General features: G+C 36.3%; 1 protein-coding gene across 6 annotated transcripts in view; it reads left to right on the top strand.

The window, feature by feature from the left end:
• Nucleotides 1-25,025, top strand: part of Pik3cb (phosphatidylinositol-4,5-bisphosphate 3-kinase catalytic subunit beta) — a 172,754-nt gene that overhangs the window by 108,060 nt on the left and 39,669 nt on the right. For all 6 annotated transcript variants that reach the window (XM_004834330.3, XM_087186229.1, XM_021249649.2 and 3 more), the window contains 3 exons: nt 15,108-15,359; nt 16,847-16,943; nt 22,654-22,784. In XM_004834330.3, the coding sequence (XP_004834387.1) occupies nt 15,108-15,359; nt 16,847-16,943; nt 22,654-22,784 (480 nt within the window). The remainder of the gene's footprint in view (nt 1-15,107; nt 15,360-16,846; nt 16,944-22,653; nt 22,785-25,025) is intronic.

Below are 25,025 nucleotides of genomic sequence, written 5' to 3'. Positions count from 1 at the left end.
TGGAGTTCTATATGCCTAACTTATCTGTATGTCAAATTCTTTTTCCCTGTTTGGGAAGTTTTCTGCCATTACTTCTGTGAACAGGTTTTTTAATGTCCTTTGTGCTATCTCCTGCATTTTCATTGACTCTGATCAATCTTCTGTTAGTCTTCTTTGCACGTGCTGCATTGATTTGTCATGATCCCTTACTGTGTTAAAGAAATCTCTCTTTTCATGATCACTAACCGCAATCATGTCTTCTGTATCTGATAGTGACCTCCTGTTGGCTCATTCTGCTACTTATACTTTCATTGGAGTTTTTAATCTTCTGGATATCTATTTGAATCTTATTTCTCCCATCAATTTTCAGAGGTAGTTTTGCAGGGTACATCAGTCTGTGTTGGAGGTTGTTTTTGTTTAGGGCTTGAAATGCTTCACTCCAAGCTGTCCTTGACTTAAGGGTTTGTATTTTATGGATTCCATTTCTTTTCAATGCTGGGTGTTCATAGTTTTCATCATTTTCCTGAGTTTCTCTATCTTTTTTTTTTTTTTTAAATCTGTATCTGCTTTAGAGTCACTAATCATGTCTTTTATTCTGGTCATCATCTCTGTAGATATCTGAGAAATTATTTCTGCTTTGAATTTTTGTAGAGGCTCATTCACTTGCTTTGTTGCCACTGCTGTTACCATTTCAGAGTCCAGGTAGATGGCTTTCAGATTGTTCTACCTCATTCCCCTCTCAGTTGCCTTTGGTGACCTGAAAGTCTAAGTTTCTTCTTCTTCTCCCTCCTCCTCTTCCTCCTCCCTCTTCTTCATCTTTTTTTTTTTAAGTTTAATTCCTTGGTTGATGCTTGTAGATTGTTATGGCAAGAAGCTTTATTGCTCGTTTTCAGAACCCTTAGGAAATGACTATTCATTGGTGTCTTTCAGATGTAGCTGGCTTTTGGGTTTTGAGTCTGTTGCGAGATCCTACCTCTTCAATTTATTGGGGATGAGAAGTTTCTGCCTACTTTTCCCACCACCCAGTTCTTTGGCACTGGCCTATAGTATTTTTTAAGACCCTTAGGCAATCTAAATCTTGGTATAGCAGGAAGAAAAACTGATTGGCACAATTATATCACTTGCCTAAGTAGTATAATCAGTAATAGAAATAGCATCAGACAGCCTAGAAAATGACAAGCTGTGGTAAATATTAATTTGCCACCTCTAATTGTGTGAACTAGATTTGTGGTTAAATTACAAAATTTTGAATGAGTCAGAAAATTGTATGCAATAAATAAGGCCTCAATATGGTGATTTTACCCTAAAGGAAAAAGATGTAGAAAGGATTGGTGGTGGAGGGGATAGAGAACTAGAAGATGACTTTAGAAGCAAGAAGCAAGGCTCATGGACAAAGGAAGATCATACAAACTCTGAGAAACTTGTGAAGAAGATAGAGAGAGAAGGAAGAAATAAAAACAAGGGTAGAACAGAACAACCACAACAAAAATATCTAGAAACCATGTTCATACTCATGTAAAAAGAACAAAGAAACAGACAAAAAAAAAGAAGAACAAAAACAAGAAAAGAGGGAGAAAAAAAGAACAAAATAAGGAAGAAAAAAATAGAGAGAAAGAAGAACAAAGACCCCGTCCCATTCAGGATGTGTCTCTACTGTTCCTGGTAGACAGTGTGGGCAGACAGAGTCCAAATCTGAGTTGTTTAATCCCACCAAGCCAGTCACTGATTTATGGTGGGGTTGTGGATAATCTCAGCAAGCCTGTACCTGTAGTTCCAGTGAAGTTCAGGCTGGTTTCTGGCTCTGAGGCTGGGAACGGATTTGTTGAGTGTGCCACAGTCTGTGAGCCTTCTGTTGGCTTAAGCTCTGCTCTCTGACCCCCTGCCCACTTGAATTTGGCACCCTCACCATGACAGCAAGAGCCACAAATGGAGCAGGACAGTAGTTCCTGAATTCAGAGCTCAGTTAGCCCCTCTCCAAGATATGTCAGGCAGCTGTCCTCTCCTGGGTGAGGTCTGACCCCAAATAACTTACCAGCCACTGCAGTCTGCTGTGTCCACTGCTCTGTTCCACTGGTGCCTTTCTCTGTGGAGGCCTCTGGGGTTGCCAGTAGTCACTGTGTGCCTACAGGTTCCAGGTACCCTTCCTATGCCATGAGTCCATACTCTGGGGCAAGACGCCACCTGCAACTTTCCTCTTTTTTGTTGAAGTCTTTCTTGCCTCTCCCTGTGGACTTAAGTTCTCAATTCAGATCCTTCCTGGTTCCTGGGGACACACTGTCCTCCTCCTTCTCCTTTTCATGCCACTATATTCCAGTGTTTGGAGACCAAATCCCAGAGAGGTTCCTTCTCTGCTGCTCACCACTCTGCCATCTTCCCACAAGTTTATAGAAGTTTCAGTACATAATCAGCTGGTTCCAAAGCAGAGTGGCATGGCAGAGAGGCATCACAGGATAAAGTTCCTCACAAGCACAAGGTCCCAAGTTCGATCCCCGGTACCAAAAAAAACCCCAAAAAAACCCCCACATACAGAGGATAAAGAGCTCATGGCATGGGAGATAGGAAGGAGCAGCCACAAATTGTGATTTAATAATGCATATTTGGTGTCTGCCACAGAGCTTTTAAAATCCTTGTAATTTTCTAAGTGATAGAAGCATCTTTTATTATAATACTTCAAAATCTAGGTAGTGATAGGAATATATGTATGTATATATTTGTATGTATGTCAAATTAATTGTGGCTAAAAGCCTCTACATAACTTCAGTTCAGGGTTACCAACCATGTGGATAGAGGATTAGAACTTTCAGTCTCACCCTTTCACCTCCAGATTAGGAGAGAGTAGAGACCACCTAGCCTGTGACCAGTGATTTAATCAGCCATTCTTATTTAATGGAAATCTCACAAAAACTCTTAACCAGTGGGGCTCAAAGGGTTTCTGGGTTGATGAATACATGCATATGCTGAGATGGTAGTACACTCCAACTCTGCTGGGAAAGAAGCAGCTGTGCTAGGACTCCTTTTGGTTCTCACCCTGTATACCTTTATGGCTGTTTATTTCTGTCTTTTGTAATATCCTTTTTTTTGTAATATCCTTTATAATAAACTGATAATCATGTTGCCCTGAGTTTTGAGAGCCATTTGAGTGAATTATTGAACCCCAGGAAGGAGTTTTTGGTAACTTCCAGTTGATTACCAATTGACCAGAAATACAGATGACAACCTGGGACTTCCAAATGGCATCAGAAATGGGCTGGGAGGTAGGGGTGAGGGTGAGGAGCAGTCTTGTGGACCTAAGCCTTTAACATGTGGGGCCTGTGCTAATTCCAGGTCATTAATGTCAGAATTGAATTACAGGACACCCAGTTGGTGTCCAGAAAATTGATTGGTGTGGGAAAAAGCTCCACATACTTGGTGACCAAAGTTATGAGTGTAGAATAAACAGTTTTTTCCCTTTTATAAGTGACTAAAGATGCAAAGTGATATAGTTTGTGAAAAACACAAGAATTCAGCCTATTCATGCTACTGATATTTTTTTATGTGTGATATCTAAAGGAAAAAAAAATATATATATATAGTAGATTTTGACCATATTGTGAAACAAGAAGGAAATTAAGCTGTTGATGTGAAAAAAATTCGTGTTTTGCCCAACACAGAAGGTTTTTAACTGGTAAGTGTAGGAATGCAGTCTGTGTGTTGGCTTGACACCTCCCTGTTTATCACAGTGACAAAGTCCTTTGCATGATAAACCCTACCTCTGTTGCTCTCCTAATGTTCTAGGGCTTGTGAAAAAGTATATCTTTGAAAGTTTACTGAAATTGAATGATAAAACTATGTGGCTATATGAATCATAACCATGTTTTAAAATTTCAACTTTTCAGAAGACTCGGTGACTGAGACATCAGAAACTGACAATTTTCACAGAATTTTATGTGATAGAAGTCTGGAGAATAGATTTTTTTTTTTTACTTTATTTTCCTCAAGCAAGAATTTCTTTTTTATGCTTATTATCATGGGAGATTCTAAATTAAGAAAACTAAATTTCCATCATTTTGTAAATATAGATCAGTTTTTATACTTTTTCAAAACTATCAATCATTTTAGCAAATTATCTGATTTCTTTAGAAATGAATAATGTTAATAACTTGGTTTAAAATGACAATCTGACTATTGGATAATGATTTTTTTCAGCAAATTTCTTCAGAATATGTAGGTTCTCTTTATTTTTACAGAGCCCAAGTTAGAATGGTTCTTTATTGTTATTCTTTTCCAGATCATATCCTAGACATTCATGGATAGTGAAGGACTTTTCCTGCCCATTATACTTGGGATTGTTTCAGTTTTATAGCCAGCTCATCCATAATACTGCTTCATTTCCTATATCTTAATTTTGCCAGAAGCTTGTCAATATGTTTATAAATAACATTTTTTGTTTTTGTTTTAAAAATATTATTAGGTTTTTCTTACTAATTTTTCCCCCCATTAAGTTTATTGGTACATTTTAGGTATAAAATACAGTTACGTACATCATTGGGAAAGATTCTTGTACCATTACATGAGTATCTTGGTTCTTATTTTTTTCCCCTTTCCCTGCCCTCCCTTCACTCCCTCCACCCTTCCCTATTTGCAAAGACTTTGTTTCCATTTTTTTCCTTTTCTCATATTTTTTCTTTTCCCTTCTTTCCTTTCCCCTACCCCTCCTACTTCCCCTGCTCCTTTAGACCTTTACTTCCTGTTACATAATATCAATTATACATTTTTAAAATTACAATATCAAGATCTAGGAGATATTACCACAGATTTTACAGAATTTAAAAGGATATAGAAAGCATTTTACAAAAGTCTGTTTTGAAATAAATTTGACAATTCTAAGAAGTACCTTGGAAGACAAATGAATGAAACTAACTCTGGAGGAAATATAAAATTTGAATAGCACCTATTAAAGAAAGTATATTCCTAGCTTGGAAACCTACCTATATGACAACAGCAGTCTCATAAACATTTTAACTGATAAATTATATCAAACAATTAGAGCAGAAAAAAGAAGGAACACTTCTCCCTTCATTTTAGGAACTCAACATTGTGCTAATCCTAAAATTGGATAAAGATAATAGAAGAAAAAAGTATGAACATAGATAGAAATCTGTTTAACAAAACAAACTATTAGAAGTCAGATCTGGCAGGATGTAGAAAGTGGTTTTGTTATAGGGATGGCAGTGTTGGTTCAGCATTGGAAGATCCACCCCCAAAAGTCATCATTTTAACAGAGGAAAGGAAAAAGCCATATGATCCTGTCACTAGTTGGAGAAAAAGTATTGGACTAAATTCTACAGCTGTTCATGGTAAAAGCTATCAGGAGACTAGAAGTAGAACAGAAACTTCTCAATAAATTAAAGACATGTACTCCATACTTCCAGCGAGAATGCCTTGTATGAATGGAGAAGATACAATGCTTTCTCCTTCAGGTGGGGAACAAGGGCAGATATGCTTACTCTTTATCTGTCCATTAAACTTTGAAACCTAGTCCCCACCAAAATAGTCTGGCAATAAAATGACACAACTAGGATAGGATTGGCACGGCAGAAGCAAAATCTTTATACGTAGATGAAATGATCATCTACAGAGAAAATACTAAGAAATCTCTAGGAGTCCCTAGAACTTGTATTTGAATTTAGCAGGATTAGAAAACACAAGGTATATATAAAAATTCAGGTCTGTGTATACTTGCTATAAATAAAGAATTGGATATTGAAATTTGAAAGTTATGTTGGAGTATAAAGGACCTAGAAAAGTAAAAAGAAAAAAAAAAGGAACAGTGTTGTAAGACATTTGGTACCTAATTTTAAGACTTCTTCTAAAGCTACAGTAATCAAGGCAGTGTTGGTGTAAGGAAAGATATATAGATCATTGGAATAAAACAGAGAATCTAGAAGTAGAACCACACACATATGGTCCACTGAGTTTTGAAAGATTATTTAACATTAATATTTTATAGACTATAAACTCAGTTCAAGAGCTGAGGGAAAGATAGTGTTTTCAGCAAATGGCACTAGAACACCTGGTATCCATATATAAAAAGTTAACCTCAACCCTTTACTTCCATACATAAAATAACTTGAAAGGATCTATGAACCTAAATATGAAAGCCTAAAAGTATAAAACTTTAAGAAGAAATTATAAGGGAAAATGTTTATGAATTCAGGGTAGGCAAGAACTACCTAGGATACAAAAGACATGATATATAAAAGAAAAAAAATGATAAATGAGATTCCATCAAAATTTAGAACTTTAAATGACATCATTAAAATGAAAATTAGTCCTTAAACAGACCATATTTACAATGCATATAACCTATGACCAGAATATATAAAGAGCTCTTACCACTCATTAATAGACAACCTAATTAAAAAGTAGACACAAGAAGATGATAAATAGCCAGTACAGCACAAGGAAAGGTGTGCAACACTAGAATCAGAAAAATACTAATCAGTACAATAATAAGATTGAATTATACACTCATTAGGGAGATGAAGTTAAAAGTTTTAAAAGCCTTGTCATGACTTTTTCTTTTTGTTGGATTCTACCCCTTTGCGTTTAATTTGTCACACCCAACAGATTCATTCTGCTGGGCTTCCTGGGGTTGTGATCCTCATTGTCTTTTCCTAGGATATTGTCTAAAAGTTTTTGGAATGCTGGTTTGTAATTCATGAAGCTCCTAAGGTTCTCTTTATCATGAAAGTATCTTGTTTCTCCATCCATTTTGAAAGATAGTTTTGCAGGGTACATCCATCTGGGTTGGAGGCTGTTTTCCTTTAGGGCTTGAAATACATCACTCCAAGCTCTTCTTGCCTTGAGGGTTTGCATTGAGAAGTCTGCTGTGATTCTGATGGGCTTTCCTTTGTATGTGATTTGTTTCTTTTCTTTAACTGCTTGTAGAATTTTGTTCTTCTGTTGGGTTTCTGGAATCCTAACTATTATATGCCTATGTGTAGATTTTTTTTGATCAAGGCTAGTTGGAGCCCTTTATGCCTCACTTATCTGTCAAGTTCTTTTCCCCTCCTTGGGAAGTTTTCTGCCATCACTTCTGTGAACAGTTTTTTTATGTCATCTGCACTCTCTCCTGTTTCTTCATTGACTCCAATCAGTCTTATGTTATTCTTCTTTGCATCGTCTAGCAGCTGCTGGATTGATTTCTCGTGTTCCCTTACAATTTTGAAGCAATTTTTCTTTTCCTGGTCACTAATTGCAATCTTATCTTCTATATCTGAAATTCTATCCTCACATTGGTTCATTCTGCTGTATAGACTTTCAGTAGAGTTTTTAATCCCCTCAAAATCTGTTTGCATATGTTTTATGGATTCCATTTATTTCCTATGTTGGGATTCCATCATGTGCCTCAGCTCCTCTTTTTTTATCTGTGTCCTCTCTAGATTTATTAATCATGTCTTGCACTAAGGGCACAATCTTTGCTGTTATCTGAGAAATTATTTCCAATTTCATTTTTTCCAGATCCTCTTTTGTTGCCAGTTCAAGGAGTCCAGGTAGTTGAGTATTAGATTGTTCCATCTCATTTCCCTTTGGGGTTGCTGTAGGTGATCTGGAAGTCTGTTTTTGAGGCTAGTTCATGTGTCTTCTCATTTCCACGGGGTGGGGGTGGGGGGTGTTGCTGGTGCCTGCGCACCTCCTCTGCTCTAGGAGTGGTGGAATGGCAGTGGGGATCCTCCTCCTGGTCGCCGGGATTGGCTCACCTTCTCTGCCCTAGGAGCAGTGGAATGGCGGCAGGGGAGCCTCCTCCTGGGCACTCAAAAATATTATTAGGTAAAGAAAGATTATTAGCTATAGCCAGGTATAATGGCACACGTGTAATCCTGACACCTGGAAGGCTGATGCTGGAAGATTACCATGAGTTGAAGGCCAGCTTGGGCTTTATAGTGAGTTCAAGGACATCCTGAACTACATAGCAAGACTCTCCCCCCCCATATATAATTAGCTAAGATTAATCAGCACTTACATAGTTGATTCTTGCCTTATTTCTCAAAGCTTGTCAAACAATAAGAGATGCTAGCATTTTAAACTCAGTAATTAAGTAGCTTGTCTTTATACCAAACCTTTGAAAATATATTCATGTTTTTACATGTGATATTCTGAATATACTATATTTGAATTCCATATTAATAAGGCGACAAATTTATATCTCTGTTAGGTCACCAAGAATGAGAAATGTCATTTTTATCTTGCTATTTCTGTCTTTCAGTTTCCTACACAATAGATGCAAAATATGTGTGCTGTTTTGTTTCACTTATGATTTATCTCATCATGTTTCATAAGTAATTTGAGGTAATCTCTTACTCTCACTCCCCCCCAATATACACAATTTTGACTTTTTAAATACTAGTAAGGATATTTAATTGACTATAAATAAGAAAAGTGTTAATAGCATGCTTTCCAGTATTTATACAATAAGATCTCGTATAATTAATTGCATGTTTGGGGGTACATATTTAGTTCTCTGATTTCTATAGGACTTGTGGATAAAGCAAAGGGAAAACTTGATCTCTTATAGTATTCAGAATACCATAAGATGGACCAAGGATAGATATAGCTCAGTGGTGCAGCACCTACCTGGCAAGTGCAAGATCCTGAGTTTGATCTCTGGTACCACCAAAAAAACACACAAAAAAAACCCATAAGATAAAAACAAGCTAGTTATTCATGAGTTTGTAGTTCATGATGCTACAAGTTGAGAGAAATGTTTAATAAATCCTTATGGCCAGATGTAGTGGCTCATGCCTGTAAACCCAGCATTTGGGAGGCTGAGGCAAGAGGATTGTTGTGAGTTTCAGATCAGCTTAGGATACATAGTGAGTTCAAGGTCAAGGTGAGACCCCATCTCAAAACACCAAAAAAAAAAAAAAATCTTGTGATGGAGACACAGTGTATGATGTAAGCACCAGTACCATTCATAGCATTGTTGTAGTAGGTGAAACAATATTTAACTAAAACATCTGGCTCTTATAACTGTCTTTCACTGGGTTGACACTAAATATAATATTGACAGTGCAATTAAGAAAAAGTCATTCTATGAGACACCAAACTAGTTCATTCTAAATATCACATTCAGCCACATGATGATTTGTCTTTAATTGATCAATAATATATGAACTTTATAAAGATGTAAATGTACTGTGCATTCTCCAGGAGATTTCATATGTATACTTTTTACAACTGAGTTTAGGGTAGGATTAGACAATAGACACTTTGTTTTGTCTATTGAAGGACAAATATATACTGAGCCTAGGTTAGAGTTAAAGTCGTATTATGGATATGAAGTTCCTAAGCAAGGATCATAATGTGGATAGATGATCCTCTTACCCACCCTTCCTTGCCTTTCATGGAGATGTATGGAGTGTCAGGTGCTCATGAAATAACATTCTTTTTTTTTTTTTTGAGAGGAAAAATACTCCTGAAGCTCCTCTAATGCCCACTAAGACATACTCTATGCTCAGTCTGCCCCCCTTCAAGCCCCATTGCACATCATTTCACTATAGTAACAATGCTGTAACTATTTGGTAAGTATTTGATTCTGATTTTTTGTATTAGGTACATAATTTGATCTTCAATGAGCTGTTCTCTTTATAGATAAGAGTGAAATAGTATTTCATTGTTCTAATGTTTTGTAACTTTTAAATAGAGTACATTGACAGGAGGCATTTTACCATGTCACCGTGTCATCTTCAGGTTATAGGAAACATGGCCAAAAAAGGTTATGCTTTTAGGGCTGAGAATGTAGCTCAGTAGTAAAGCACTTGCCTAGCTTCAGTCCCCAGTAACACACAAGTAAACACATACATACATACATACATACATACACACATCCCACAAGAACCGTGCCTACAATTTTTTGTAGTTTTATTGAATGTGAGGTGTGCTAATTATCTCACAAGAAAGTCAGTGGCAATAAAAAGTTTTTTTATGCACCCCCCCCCATAGAAAGTGGTTTATTGCTTTGGTTTTAGAATATAATAAACTCTTGGAAACCTTTTTTAGAAAAAATATTCTTAGAACTGTAGAACTCTTCTAAAATACTGTGTTGTCGGTGAATACAGAAAACATGGCAATAAAAAGTTTTTATCAGAGATAGAAGGTATGTTACTTTTCTCTCATTGCTGAGACAAAATACCCAGCACCAAAAATTAAAGGGGAAGGGTTTACCGTTCATAGAGGTTTCAGTCCATAATCAGCTGGCTCCAAGCCAGGGATGACAAACAAGTGTTGAAGAGGAGAAACAAGATGGCTCCCACGTAGTAGCAAGGGCAACAAGGGGGTGTAACAGCATCTTTCTGCCCCTTTTGTCTTATTCAGACTATCAATATTAGGGCGATGTCAAACTAATCACTCACATGTAGTGGTTTAGTAATCATATGCCCTTAACCTAAGCATCACATATTCCAGATTCAAGTACCTCTGAAAAAGAAAGGCCCACCTCATCTACAGGAGGCTTTGAGGGACATCTAAACACAAACCATAACAGAAGGATAAGAAATGGTTCTTCTAGTAATGAAATAATAATTTGACATTTGAAATTGGTCAGTCATGGCACTCGTCTGCCCAGAAACATTTGGCATATAAAGACCCAGAAACATTTGGCATAAAATAGATTTATCCGGAGTGTGGACTTCAGGTATGTGTGACAGAAGGGGAGACAGGCACTTGGAGAGAGTTCTGGTGAGAGTGAAGGCAGACATGGCCAATAGAGAAGTGGAGCAGTGAGTGGTACTGAAATGGAAGCCTTAATCAGGACAGATTTTCCTGCGTAAGTTGAAAGACAAGGTGGTTAGAGAGTGAGGTCTGAGAACTAGTGATTTAGAAGTACAAGGCATGAGGAAATAAAATTCAGGGTATGATTGTGTTGGGGAAAGCAGAGGAAGTACTGAGTGAGGATTTTGAGAGCAAGAAATTCAGAAGTAGAGTGAGTTTCAGGCATGTGGACCCTGTCTCAGCACCACTCAATGATTGTCTTCTCACTTGGTGTTCTTCAGACCTAAGAAGCAATTACTGGTATTTTCTCTGTAAGAAACTTGAAAACCTGTACCACTTTACTTATGATTCCCTAGCCATTTTCTTTAAACTAGATAGTACTTAGCTCCAGATTGCTGTTTTCAGTCACTTGATAGACATTTCTAAAGCCAACTCATATTCAGTATCCCCAACTTACTCCTTCCCCCTTTAGTTGCTTCTTCTCACATTTGGTAAAGGAGCTTGTTACAGTTTTTATCTGGATGTCCCCTCAAAGCCTCATGTGATCAGAGGTGGTAGGGCTTATAGAAGGTGATTGGATTATGGGACTCTGCAGCTGACTTGGTGTCAGGAAGTGGGGTCTTGTCAGAAGCATGTCTGGTCTCAAGTATGAAAGTGTGACCTGGAAGGTATATCTCCCTTGCTGGCTCCTTCCTTCACTCTGTGCTCCCTGGCTGCTATGATGTAAGCAGCTTTTCTATAGCCATGCCCTTCCACCCTACCTTTTCCCCTTGGATCCAGCCAGCTGTGGACTAAAAACTTGAGCCAAAATAAACCTCTCCTTTAAGTTGCAGTGGCACATATTGTGTCTCAGTGACAAGAAAGTGACTAAGAGCTGGAGTCGCCTCAGTGCCTTGCCATATCTAACCAGTTGATCCTGTTGAAATAGTGCATTAATATCTTGTACTGGCTATTCCTTTCTCTTTGTCTTCCTAAGCCTGCCATGGGTTACTTCCCTGCAAGTTATAGTGATATCCTGCTGGCCACCCTTCTTGCCTCTAGTTTCATACCCTACCTTATACCCCAGTATTTCTCTAAACTGAAGACAAAAGTGGTGTTTTGAATTGTTTTAGTTATATTCCTACTTAATAGTCTTTAGTGGCACTGACTTTGCTGCTAGCTCCTCTAACACAGTCTGGTTCATTTCCATGTCCCTCATGTGCCTATAGCTAGCTGTACCATACTGTTTTTCTTTCTCAAGGAATGCCAGAAGGGTTTGTGTTTTCACCTGCAATAGGTACCTCCTTTTTCCTTCTCTGCCTGTTAAAAACCCCTTTTAAGGTAATGTTTTGCCAGGCGTGGTGGCACATACCTGTAGTCCCAGTACTTGGGAAGTTGATGCAGGAGGACTGCCACAAGTTTGAGGCCAGGCTGGGCTGTATAGTGACTTTAAAGCCAGCCTGAACTACATAGTGTGACCCTGTCTCAAAAATAAATAAATAAATAAATAAATAAATAAATAAATAAATAAGTAAACCAACCAACTAACCAAACACAACCAAAAGAAAATAACTTTTGGTGTAATAGCAGTGGAACCTTTCTAACCTCTGATAAATATAAATTCCTATCCACTGTGTGCTCATCTTCTTGTGATAAATTATGAAGGAAAAGAAAACCTATGTATCAGGGATGGCAACTGGAGCAGTTTTGTGCTCTTTCCTCCTACTTTATAATCTTACTAACATTGAGTATCACTTATTACTATCTTAAGTACAGTTGGCCAGCCACTGTGCTTAAAGTTTTATGTGTCATGTTTCATGTTTCATTTAAGTATCACAGCTTTCTAAGGTACGTTCATTTATTCTAGTTTTTTTTTGGTACCGGGGATCAAACTCAGGTCCTTGCGCTTACACAGCAGGCGGCGAAACCACTGAGCTAAATCCCTGGCCCCTCTAGTTTTTTTTTTAAATAGACCTAATGCAGTGCCATGTTTTCATTCTTGAATATTTCTCTAAATATGGCATAGCTTTGAGTAGTAGCTGTTTCTTGTTTGCTTTGGAAAAAATAATATTCTGTGGGCTTCATAAGCAACTAAATTTTTATAGAGAATAGAGCAGTTAGTAAAATGTGTAATGAAGTACATGTGTTAAAATACTTTCTCTTGGGCTGGGGTTGTAGCTCAGTGGTGCTGTGCTTGCCTGGGAAATACAAGATCTGAGTTTGATTTCCCATATGGAGGGGGGCTTAGCCAGGAGTAGTGGCATATCTCTGTATTCCCATCTACGCAGGAGGCTGAAGCAGGAGGATCACACCTGAAACCAGCCTGGGCAGCATAGCAAGACCTTGTCTCAAAACAAAAAAAAAGCTTTCTCTTACTCCTTTTGTACCTCATGGTCAAAAATATGTTAAAAATACTAGTTGTCAGTTTATCATATTTAAATCATTTGAAATAATATATGAGGTAGATGTAAAGATTTCCTAAAAGCATTCTGTTTGTCTCTGTAAAGTTCAGAAAGTAGTCCTTATAGTCTTTACAAACTAAAAATGAAAGTATCTGAATTTTTTGAATTATTTCAGAGAACACAGAGAAATACCCTTTAACCTAGTTTAAAGAGACGTAGACTTAAGTAAAGGTTACTTTAAGCTGTAGGTACTCATGCTGGCAACACAGGGAGAAAAACCTGAAAGGTGTTTCTGTTTTTTTTTAAAGGCCTTCTACAGTTTTACTGAGACAGTGCAGAAATGAGCTATTTCTAAAAGGGTGTTTAAAAAAATAATACCAAAAAATCAGTTCTATTTTCATTCATGCTTTCATTAAATTTCATGTGTTTTGAATTGACCCTGGACATTTTGACATTTTCTGTATATGTGGTCTTAAATTTAGAGCATTCTGCCATTTTATACTTGTTAGAATATTAATTTGAGTATTTTGAAGATAACATAAAATCAAAGGTTAATTTAAGGAATAACAAATCATCAATACTTCTGTCATCCCAATATAAATTACTTTTGTTAATATTTTTTCTTCACACAGTCACAAAATGAGCATGTTTTTTAATAGTATTTTGAGTTATTCCATTCTTCCTTTAAGATTATATCATAAATCCGTTTTCCTATTGTACAGATTTCACAATAGATTGAAAGAGACAAAGTGCTAAGTAGATGCTGGTATCATTCATAATCCCCGTACTGGGGAAACTGAGGCAGGAGGATCACTTTGAGTTTGAGGCCAGCCTAGGCAAGTGAGTTCAGGGCTAGCCTCAACTATATAGCAGAAAATAAAATAAATAAATAAAATAAAAAGAAATTAAAAATAAGCCTAAATAATTCCACATATGTAGTAATTTATTTGTAAATATTTGTTAATGGTGTATGCTAGTGTCATATCTTAATAAATTGGTATTAAAAAGTTGATCTTAAGGGCTGGGGATTTAGGTCAGTGGTGCTGCTGCCTGCCTCAAAAAAGTTGATCTTAAAAGTATACCATTGGGTCAGTCTCTGTATTTTAGTATTGTACTGCTCTTAGCTCTGTTTTTGCTGTTCACTTTTAAGTTAGAAATGGGTCATATTTTTAAAAACTTTATACAAATGAGTAAAGTTTTCTGAGACATTATATATATCCCCTAGATCATCCTGGATGTTGGCCTTTAAAATAAAAATGAAGGTGGGGCGGGGATTTAGCTCAGTGGTTCTGCCGCCTGCCTCTTAAGCTCAAAGTGCCAAGTTAGATCCTCAGTACAATAAATAAATAAAATGAAGAACAGTGATCATAGATATAAACAATATCTTGGCTCTTAATCAGGACAGATTCACAAATTTTTTAGAAGTGGAAAACTTGGAGCCTTCTCATCCATCAGGTTTTTATTTACAACTATACTGAAGAGTAAGACAGAGCTCCAATTAAATGAAATCAATGAGGATAAGCCTCTGCTAGTAGTGTTTTGTTTTGCTGGTTTTCTGAGACAGGCTCTTGGCATGTATTTCAGACTGGCCTTTGTTGGCCTTGAACTCACTGTGTAGCCCAGGCTGGCCTCAAACTTGCAACAATCCTCCTGCTTTAGCTGGGATTACAGGTGTAGACCATCCCACCTGGCTCTGCTAGTACTTTTATGACTTATTTTGGTTTCTTCAGCCCTGTTTAAACTAGAGATCCTTGGCATTTAGGCTAGTAGGTGATTTTGTAGCGGGCCTACTTACTAAGTGAAAAAAAGGTTAAGCTAATCATAGTTTAGTGAGCAGTATACTGATTAATTATAGCCTGATGGCTCTTGTGGACAAATAGCTTTGCAAAAATTGGTATCCTCATTCTCTCAGTGTGTATTTCATCATTCTTCAAAGTAGGGATGTTTCAGTGGTATACAGTATTTATGATTTTGTTTTCATCTCCTCCATTACAGGTTCACGTCAGGGCTGGTCTTTTTCATGGTACTGAGCTTCTGTGTAAAACCATCGTAAGCTCAGAGATATCAGGGAAAAATGATCACATTTGGAATGAAACACTGGAATTTGATATTAATACTTGTGACTTGCCAAGAATGGCTCGATTATGTTTTGCTGTTTATGCAGTTTTGGATAAAGTAAAAACGAAGAAATCAACCAAAACTATTAATCCTTCTAAATATCAGACCATCAGGAAAGCTGGAAAAGTGGTAATGTATACTAATTTCTAAAAATTGTTTATAGAATTAAATGATTTTAAGACTTTTTGAAGTAGTTGAGTAATTTGTTTTATAACTTTGGTCCCTAAGAACTGTTTTCTTTCTTTCGTTCTTTCGTTCTGGTACTGGGGATCGAACTTGGGACCTTGCGCTTGTGAGGCAGGCGCTGGAACCACCGAGCTAAATCCCCAGCCCCTAAGAACTGTTTTTAAGAAAACAATCTCCATGTCTGTGTCTTATTCATGTTCTTAATATAACTATTCTATTACAATGTAATACCTTTTAGATATGGTTGAAAATATTTTAAATGACTGGTCCACAGTTTTTGTTTGTTTTGAGACAAGGTCTCACTATGTAGTTCAGGTTGGCCTCTAACTCAGAAAACCCTCCTGCCTCAGCCTCCTGATGGCTGGGATTACAGGCGTTTGGCACCACTATTAGCTACAATTTCTAATCTAAAATCCAAGGTGCCAGATTTGTTTGAGAATTCAACATCTTATGTATTTCAGAAGGATCATCAATCGTATCTCACTCAGTATGTCTTGTGGATTCCGGGGCACAAATGTATAATCAAACACATCAGTATTTGGTGTAAAATGTATGAGTATTCATACTGTGGCAAACGAAGACTTTCATTATCTTCCAGTCATCTTTGGCTATGCTTTGCTGTCACATTATGAACAAGCCTTTTCAGAACTTCTTGAATTTTGAAATAATTGACAAAGATTGGTGGACTTGTTGTCACAATTTAATTTTCCATTTCATATTTTTAGTCAAAAGTTTTTCTTTTTTTGAGTAATTTTTGGGGAGTACAAAGACATGAATTTTAGTTACTATATTTACCTATACAAATTTGTGGCCTTTGTTCCCTGGGAATGTGAGCATTTCCTCTGGTTATCATATATATTCTTCTAAAAAATTGTAATGACTAAAAAATCATAGAACAGTTTGTTCTTTAGTATTTTTTTAACCTGATACAGAATTTTCTCACATTTGAGTATTTACAACTTTTTAAATACAGTGTGGCCAAATTAATCTGTTCAAATTCCTAATAACTCAGAGGCTCCATTTTAGCGATTTGAATAAATTCTGTAACACTTAGAGACATTGCCTCCTGAAAGTCCTTAAAACATATCTCCATAGTATATCACATAGATTTTCTTGAAATGTTAAAAATTCCTTCTCATTTTCTTTCTTTCTTTTTTTATTTTTCGGTACCAGGGATCCAACTCAGGACCTTGGCACTTGTGAGGCAGGTGTGGCACCATTGAGCTAAATCCCTGGCCCCTGCTTCTCATTTTCAAAGGCTATACAGCAGATATTCCATTATATGAATATACTGTTTTATTGTGGTATATTAATTGACTTATAGTGGTTTCCTTAACTATTATAAAGATGTTTAGCCTTTTTTCACATCTTATTTTGATTTTTTAAAGAATTTCCTAGAACTAACACTGAAATGGTATCTTTTTTAACAGCATTATCCTGTAGCATGGGTAAATACCATGGTTTTTGACTTTAAAGGACAGTTGAGGTCTGGAGACATAATATTGCACAGCTGGTCTTCATTTCCTGGTAAGATTTATATCCTAATCCTTAGTGTTAAACAGTAACTAGCTTTTGACTTATAGGACTAGTTAATGTTTCTTTATGACTCACCATTCTTGAATTTTAGTAAATAAATGGTATTGTTTTTACTATGTATTCTAAAACAAATTTACATAGGATACATTAATATATTCATAAAATAGTTTTTTTCTGAGTATTTTTATTTCACAAATGTGTTCTTGCTTTAAACATTTATTTTTATAGTTTTTTTTCAGGAATCCTAAGCAATGCCTTAAAAACAACTTTTATTATTCTTTGTTACACTAACTAGTAGAAGGAACTAAAATGAAAGAAAGTAGAAACCTTTAAAACATTAGTTGGCTTTAGTCTGAAGTTTGAGGTTAAGTAGAGCACCTTCCACACACCTGTATTTCTTAAATATTACTTAAAATACCTGCATCAAATGAGATAGATGGTTTTATTCTCCTTTTTACTGATGAATAAAGATTAGAGAGAATAAGTTAGTAAATCTTGCATAATTGGTTCATACCTATAATTAGAACAAAAGACTACTCTTTCCGTTGTTCCATCCTGCTTTCCCAAACATTGGAATTTTTTAAGTGTAAACTGCATTTGTTTTTTGTTGTTGTTGTGGTTTTTTTGAGGTTTTTGGTACTGGGGATCGAACTCAGGACCTTGTGCTTTCGAGGCAGGCAGCAGCATTGCTGAGCTAAATCCCTGGCCCTAGACTTTGCATTTGTAATAGTGATTTTCTTTCTTCTTTCCTCGTAGTTTATTTGGTGACATTGTGAGCTTATTTGGATTTTTAAATTACTTTGCTAGTGATAAACATTTTAAAATGTTCTTATGTATGGTACATTATTTCTTGAGTAATAAGTTATTTGTTATTTGTTGACACAAACTTCACACAGTTATGTGTGTCTGTGTGTTTATCTTTTCTTATTTCTACCCTCTGTATAAACTTTCAGTAATTTTCACTTTTCAGTAATTTCACACTAAAACTGTGTGGATTAGACACATTTCTTTTTTTTTCTCGGTATTGGGAATTGAACTCAGGACCTGTGCTTGCCAGGCAGGCGTGGTGCCACTGAGCTACATCCCTGGCCCTAGGCACATTTCTTATGAGGAACTGTCTTTTCATAAGAGTAAAAATTATGCATTTCAGCACTATACTTTCTTTAAAATCTTAATTTAGACTTACACATGTTCTCTAGAATCACCAAGCAACTTGACTTGTATTTTTAGTGAAAATGATATTTTTAGTATTACTAACTGGCATGCCTTGAACCTGACTTCAACTCTTAAGAAAATGTACAATTAAAAAAAAGTACAAGAGTCAGGTATGATGGTGTGCGCCTGTGATTCAAGCATTCTGAGAGCCTGAGGTAGGAAGATGGCAAGTTCGAGCCGAACCTAGACAACTTAGCAATGTACTGAGACCATGTCTCAAACAATGAAAAAGTAGAACCCAGGCATTGTAATCCCAGCACTCAGGGGGCTGAGTCAGGAAGATTGCTGCAGGTTAGAAGCCAGCCTGGGCTACATAGTGAGTTCCAGGTCAGCCTGAACTACACAATGAGAACCTTTCTCAAGAAAACAAAAATAAGTAAGTAAATGAAAAATAAAATTACATAGAAAGGGCTGAAGATGTAGTTCAGTACAAAAGTCTTGGGTTCAAACCTCAGTCCTACAAAATAAAAGACAATGTAGGATAAAAATAAGTGAATATACTTAGCTTTGCATGTATCAGCTCTAGAACTGTCATGTTTATCCCAGTGGGGCCAAACAAGACACAAAGAAACTACAAATAATCTATTATCTAGAGTCCCTAGTTTATCATTACAAGGTATATAATTACATTTACTGGTTTCTTTTGTATCTTTATAAAATTCTTCATGTATAGTAGGAAATGTGTGTACAGTTTTCTGTTGTTCTCCCTACAAAATAGCATTTTCTGAACAGTGTTGTGCTCCTTTTTTTTACCTTATATGTCTGCATAAAGAATTTTTTTTTAAGACAGGGTCTTAGTATGTAGTCCAGACTGGTCCTGAACTCATGCTATATATATATACTTTAGGCTGGCCTTGAACTAGTGGCAATCCCCTTGCCTCAGCCTCCCGAATGCTGGGATTATAGGCGTGTGCTACAATGCCCAGCTCAAGAATTGCTTTTATAAAAAGTGGGTTTATCTTTTGCTATTTCAAATAATGCCATGACGAATAACCTTGCTTATGTGCAGGTATATGTCTAAGGCAAATTCCCAGAAGTGAGTTTATTGAGTCAAAGAATAAATACATTTTTAATTTTTCTACATAATTATATATTGCTCTAACAAAAATTGTGTGAAATTATACTCTCCATTTGTGGTATATCTAGGAATGCCTTATTATGACCTCTTTTATTTTATTTTTTTTTAATTAAATTCTTTTATTGGTACATTGTAGGTATATAACGCAATTACATTTCTCACTGGGAATTGTACCTTTACATAATACATCTTGGTTCTTATTTTGTCCCCATTCCTAGCCCTCCCTTCACCCCCTCCACCCTTCCCTATTTACAAAGACTTTATTTCCATTTTTTCCATTTCTCAGAATTTTTCCTTTCCCTTCTTTCCTTTCCCCTGCCCCTCCCACTACCCCTACCTCTTTGGACCTTTTCTTCCTATTTTGCATTATCGATTATTCATTCTAATAATTGGTACATTTTAGATATACAATATAATGACATTCATCATTGGAAATTTGCACCTTTACATAGTCTCTCTTGGTTCTTATTTTTCACCCTTGCCTAGCCCTCCCTTCAAACCCTTCATTCCTCCCTATTTACAAAGATTTTGTTCCTATTTTTCCATTTTCTCATATTAATCCCATTCCCTTCTATCCTTTCCCCTAGCCCTCCCACTGCTTTCCTCTTTGCCCCTTTTCTTCCTATTTCACACTACCTATTATACATTTAGTCCTTATTTACACTATCAGTTTCTCACACCAGAGAAACTATTTGGTATTTATACATGTGTGTCCTATTTATTTCACTTAAGAGTATCACCTCAGTGTGCATCCACTTAGCTATAAATGTCTCTAATTTCTCATTTTTTATGGCTGAGTAGTACTCCATTTTATAAAAAAACACATTTTCTTTATCCAATCTCCAGTTGATGGGCATTTGGGCTGTTCCCAAGTTTTAGCTATCACAAACTGTGCTGCTATGAACATGGGCGCATATATATCACTGTGGTATGATTCTTTTAATTCTTTGAGGTATCTCCATACTGATTTCCACAGTGCTTGCACCAGCCTACACTCCCACCAGCAGTGGAGCAGGGTTCCTCTTTCCCCACAGCCCCGCCAGCATTTGTTATTGGTTGATTTCATGACAGCAGCCATTCTTTCTGGAGTGAAGTGGAATCTCAGGAGTTGTTTTCATTTGCATCTCTTGAATGACCAGTGATATTGAACATTTTTTCATGTATTTATTTGCTATTTCTACTTCTTTGTCTGAGAAATGTCTGTTCATTTCAGATGCCCATTTTTGGATTGGGTCTTTAAATTTGGAAGGTCTGATCTTTTTAAGTTCTTTATAGATTGGAGATAGTAGACCTTTGTCTGAGGAAGAGCAGGTGAAGATTTTTTCCCACCTTGTGGGTTGTCTCTTCACACTGCTGGTGGTTTCTCTTGCTGTGCAGAAGCCTTTTAATAAGAAGAGATCCCACTTGTTGATTGTTTGTGCTAGTTCACAGGCAACTGAGGTTTTGTTCATAAAATGTTTTCCTACACCGATGTCTTCAAGGGTTCTACCTAACCTCTGTTCCAACTGGTTCAGAGTTTCTATATTAATATTTAGATCTTTAATCCATTTTGATTTTAGGTGCATGGTGAGAGATATGGGTCTAGTTTTAATCTTTGGCAAGTTGAAGCCCAATTTTTCCAGCACCATTTATTAAAGAGGCTATCTTTCCTCCAGTGAGGGTGTTTGGCTCCTTTTATCGAAGATGGGATGACTGAGTGTGTCTGGCATCGTTTCTTCATCTTCTAATCTGTTCCACTGGTCCTCAGGTCTGTTTCTTTGCCAGTACCATGCTGTTTTTGTCACAGTAGCTTTGTAGTAGAGTTGCAGGTTGGGGATTGTGATACCCCCTGCCATGTCTCTGTTCCCTAGAATTGCTTTTGCTATTCTGGGTCTCTTCTTGTTCCAAATGAATTTTTGGATTGTTTTCTCAAGGTCCTTGAAGTATGCTGCTGGGATCTCAATTGGAATTGCATTAAATCTATATAGCAGTTTTGGAAGTATGGCCATTTTCACTATATTAATCCTTCCTACCCAGGAGCAGGGGATGTCTGTCCATTTTCTGATATCATCTTCAATCTCTCTTTTCAGAGTGCCATAGTTTTCAGAGAAGAGATCTTTGATTTCTTTCGTTAGGTTGATTCCTAGGTATTTCAGTTTTTTGTATGCTATTGTGAAAGGAATTATTTGCCCTATTTCTCTCTCACTGAGTATGACCTCTTTTAAACATAACTATGCCTGTATGTTTGAGAGTGCTACAAAAATGTTAATTTGACTCAAGATGGGTTGCATCTGATAGGCCAAATAAGTATAATGCTGCTGGGCAAGTATGGGATTATCATTTACTAAGAAATCAGCTCTGGAAGTATATAAATAATCAGAGTTGCTTCTATGAAGATGAAAATCGAACCTATAAGATCAGAAGAAAAAATGTTAGATGAGCAAAGGCTCAAGGAACTGAAATTTGTAAAGGTTTTCTATCTTTGGGAGATAATTCTGAGTGTATATATTTTATGGACATTAGGCCTAGGCAGAATGGACCTTATTTTTTTTTTCTTTAGAAAGCATAGAGAGAACAATAGTTCTAAAATCAGTGGCCGGGGATTTAGATCAGTGGTTCTGCCACCTGCCTCGAAAGCACAAGGTCCTGAGTTCGATCCCCGGTACCAAAAATAGTTCTAAAATCAGAATAAGAAAAAAGGTACTGCTTTAGAGAGAGGAGGCTTTAGATTGCACTCTTAACTCCATTTTGAGTATACTTGTCTGTGAAACTACAAAATGATATTATTTAAATTCCAAGGTTTTCTGATTACATTGCAATTCTAAGATTCCATGCACAAATCTGAACCATATTTAGGGTGGTGGAAAAAAGGCCAGGTTGCCTTGAAGAAGGAAGCAGTTGGAGAAGGAAAAGGAATATGACTCGAAAGGAGTATTACAGAGACTGCTAGAGAAAGTATGTCAGAAGTTGCATGATAACAAAGGCTCATTTACACCATTAAATTTGTTAAGGCAGTGTCATTGAAGACTCAGAATATCAGTCTGGGTACTTTGGTGACCATAAAAACAAGATTGCGTGTGACTGCTAAGTCTGTGTACAGGTATAATTGTTCTTGTGGGCCACCTAATTTTAATGAAGAACAGTTCCACTTAAACTTTTCTCAAGCTTGAGAAGTCTCCCCAAATTTGAATAGGTGAAGTAGCCATTAATTTTTGTTAACTTTCTTGTTTTAAAGTTGTATGCAAATTCACACTGAAATTTTATTGCAACCATGAACAGAAAACTAGAGACTTAACTATATACAGTTGTCTGCCAAACTTTCTTAGGTGACCTATTTCTTAAGTCATTTTCATGTGAAGAAATCTATTACAGTTTTTTTCTTAGTTTTAAAAACATTTCTTAAGAATCAAAATTATTTGCATGTTTTAGATGAACTTGAAGAAATGTTGAATCCAATGGGAACTGTTCAAACAAATCCATATACTGAAAATGCAACAGCTCTGCACATTAAATTTCCAGAGAATAAAAAACAACCTTATCATTACCCTCCCTTCGATAAGGTAAGCTAATTATTTAAAAGGCCACTGTGCATGAAATAATTGAATTATTATTTACTAGCTTTGTATGTTTATAGTTTAAACTCAGGGTGTCTGTTTCACTTTATGAATTGTACGTGCCTTAACAGTTCAGTTCATTGGAAAGGTCATGGAGTAGGAAGCCTTCAAGCTGTAATAGTTCTGACTTCATCACATAGTGGTGTAAAACACAAGCATCTCTGGAGTTCAGGTTCCTTGTTTATAAAGTGAGGAAATTATAATTGTTTTGAGGTCTTTTTCAGTGTAAAAAAAGGTTATGCATACATTTGTTTATAACTCTGAACATTTTAAATACTTAGAGAAACATGCCCAGCATGTTGTTTCAGAGATTGAAGATGTAATCACTGTTGTGTTAGTTTATATTCATAGAGCACATTCTTTATGTTGAATAGTACTGTTAGTAGGACTTCTTAAGGTAATATTTTTGTAGAATCTATAACAAGGATTCACATTTTAAAGTACATTTCCTAGTATGTCAGCTTATCTTGGGGATAAGGATCTAGTGGGGGCTAAAAGTAGGGCTGTGGTAATTTATATTCTAAGAGACCTAAATTATTTTTATATGTAGGTTTGGCATTCTTGTATTAGGTATGATTGGCACTGATTTTTATGCAGAAATCTTTGAAAAACTTCTCCAAAAAAACCAAGCTTTTAAATTCAATTTAGAACAAGTTACCTTTAAAGATTGAGGGCCAGGCGTGGTGGTGCACAGCTGTAATCCCAGGATGCAGGCAGTAGAGCAGGAGGATTGCTGTGAGTTTGAGACCAGCCTGAGCTATGTTGTTAGTTCAAAGTAGCTTGGTCTATGTGTTATAGTGAGAGCCTGTTTCAAAGAAACAAAGACAAAACAACAAACAAAATTGAAGATTGATATCGATATCATACTAAGTATTTAAATTAGTCCACCTATAAACTTAATTGCATCTTAATGTTTAGCATTACCAGACCTGAATAGAAGAGGTGTGTGTGTGAAGGGAGGTATGTGGTGTGCTTGGGGGTCAAACCCAAGGCCTTGCCCATGTTACGCAAGCACTCTACCATTAAGCTACATTCCAAATCCTAGAGGAGATGTTTTTAAAGTATTGTACAAATTTAATCTGTGTAACCCAGTATTCCTTCCTTAATCATCACTTTAATTGAATTTTATCTGCCCTGGAAGTAACTTTTCAAGTTCTTAAAAATGTTTTTCTAACCCATAATTTGCAATTAAATTTTGTGCTTTTTGAATAATAAAAATCCTAACTATGGTAAGAACCATATACTGTAATACACATTGAGTAGAGAAAGCTACATTTTGACTCATCTATTACATTTCTGTGATGGTTTTAGTTATCCTTAGAAATTTATCTAAGTTATAGCCACATGCTACATTTTATATAATGACTATCACTATGTATGGTTATGGTATGTGTTCAGTGATCAGTATAGATTACGTGGGATAAAATGAAATGCTTTTTAGAGTATTTTAACAAATGTAGTATCCTATGCAAATATAAGTGGTTCTAATCTAGTATTTTAAGAGAAGTTAATTTTTTTTTTTGGTCTTTTGAGACAGGGTCTCACTATGTAGCCCAGGGTGGCCTTGAACTTGTGGCAGTCCTTCTGCCTCGGCCTCCTATGTGCTGTGATTACAGGTGTGTACTACCACGCCTGGCTGTCACATTTCTTTAAAATGTATTATTTTACTGTTACTACAGTCATTCATAACTGGTTTAAATTTTCCATTTGCGTTTCTAATCCTGTGGAAATTCTGGCTTGAAAATCAATTGGAAATAGTAGAGATTTTAGTCTTGAAATATGTATAAGTATGTTTATACTTATTGGGTTTCCTTTGAATACACATGTAAAAACAAAAGTTCCCATAGGTCCTATTCTTTCTGTTTAACTTAATGATTGTTGCTATAATCACTTGCATACATTTTGTTGTTTGTTGTTTGGTTTTGTTTTTGTTTTTTGTTTTTATTGGGTCCTGAGGATTGAACCCAGAACCTTGCACATTGCTAGGCAAGTATTCTAACACTGAGGCATATCTCCACCTCTTTTTGTTTTTTATGTTGAGATAGGGTCTCACCTAGTTCCCCAGGCCAAACTCAAACCAGCAATCTTAGACTCCTAGTGGGTTTACAGGCATGTGCAGCTATGCCAAGACCCATTTATTTGTATTTTTTTGTTGTTGTTTTTTGGGTTTTTTTTTTTTTTTTTCTT

Source organism: Heterocephalus glaber, unplaced genomic scaffold (genome assembly GCF_053883595.1).
Source record: "Heterocephalus glaber isolate CG9 unplaced genomic scaffold, H.glaber_assembly_v1.0 deba00001504, whole genome shotgun sequence".
In the NCBI taxonomy this organism is placed as follows: domain Eukaryota; kingdom Metazoa; phylum Chordata; class Mammalia; order Rodentia; family Bathyergidae; genus Heterocephalus; species Heterocephalus glaber.
The sequence above is the reverse complement of the archived record's forward strand: the minus strand, read 5'-3'. Positions and strand labels throughout refer to the sequence as shown.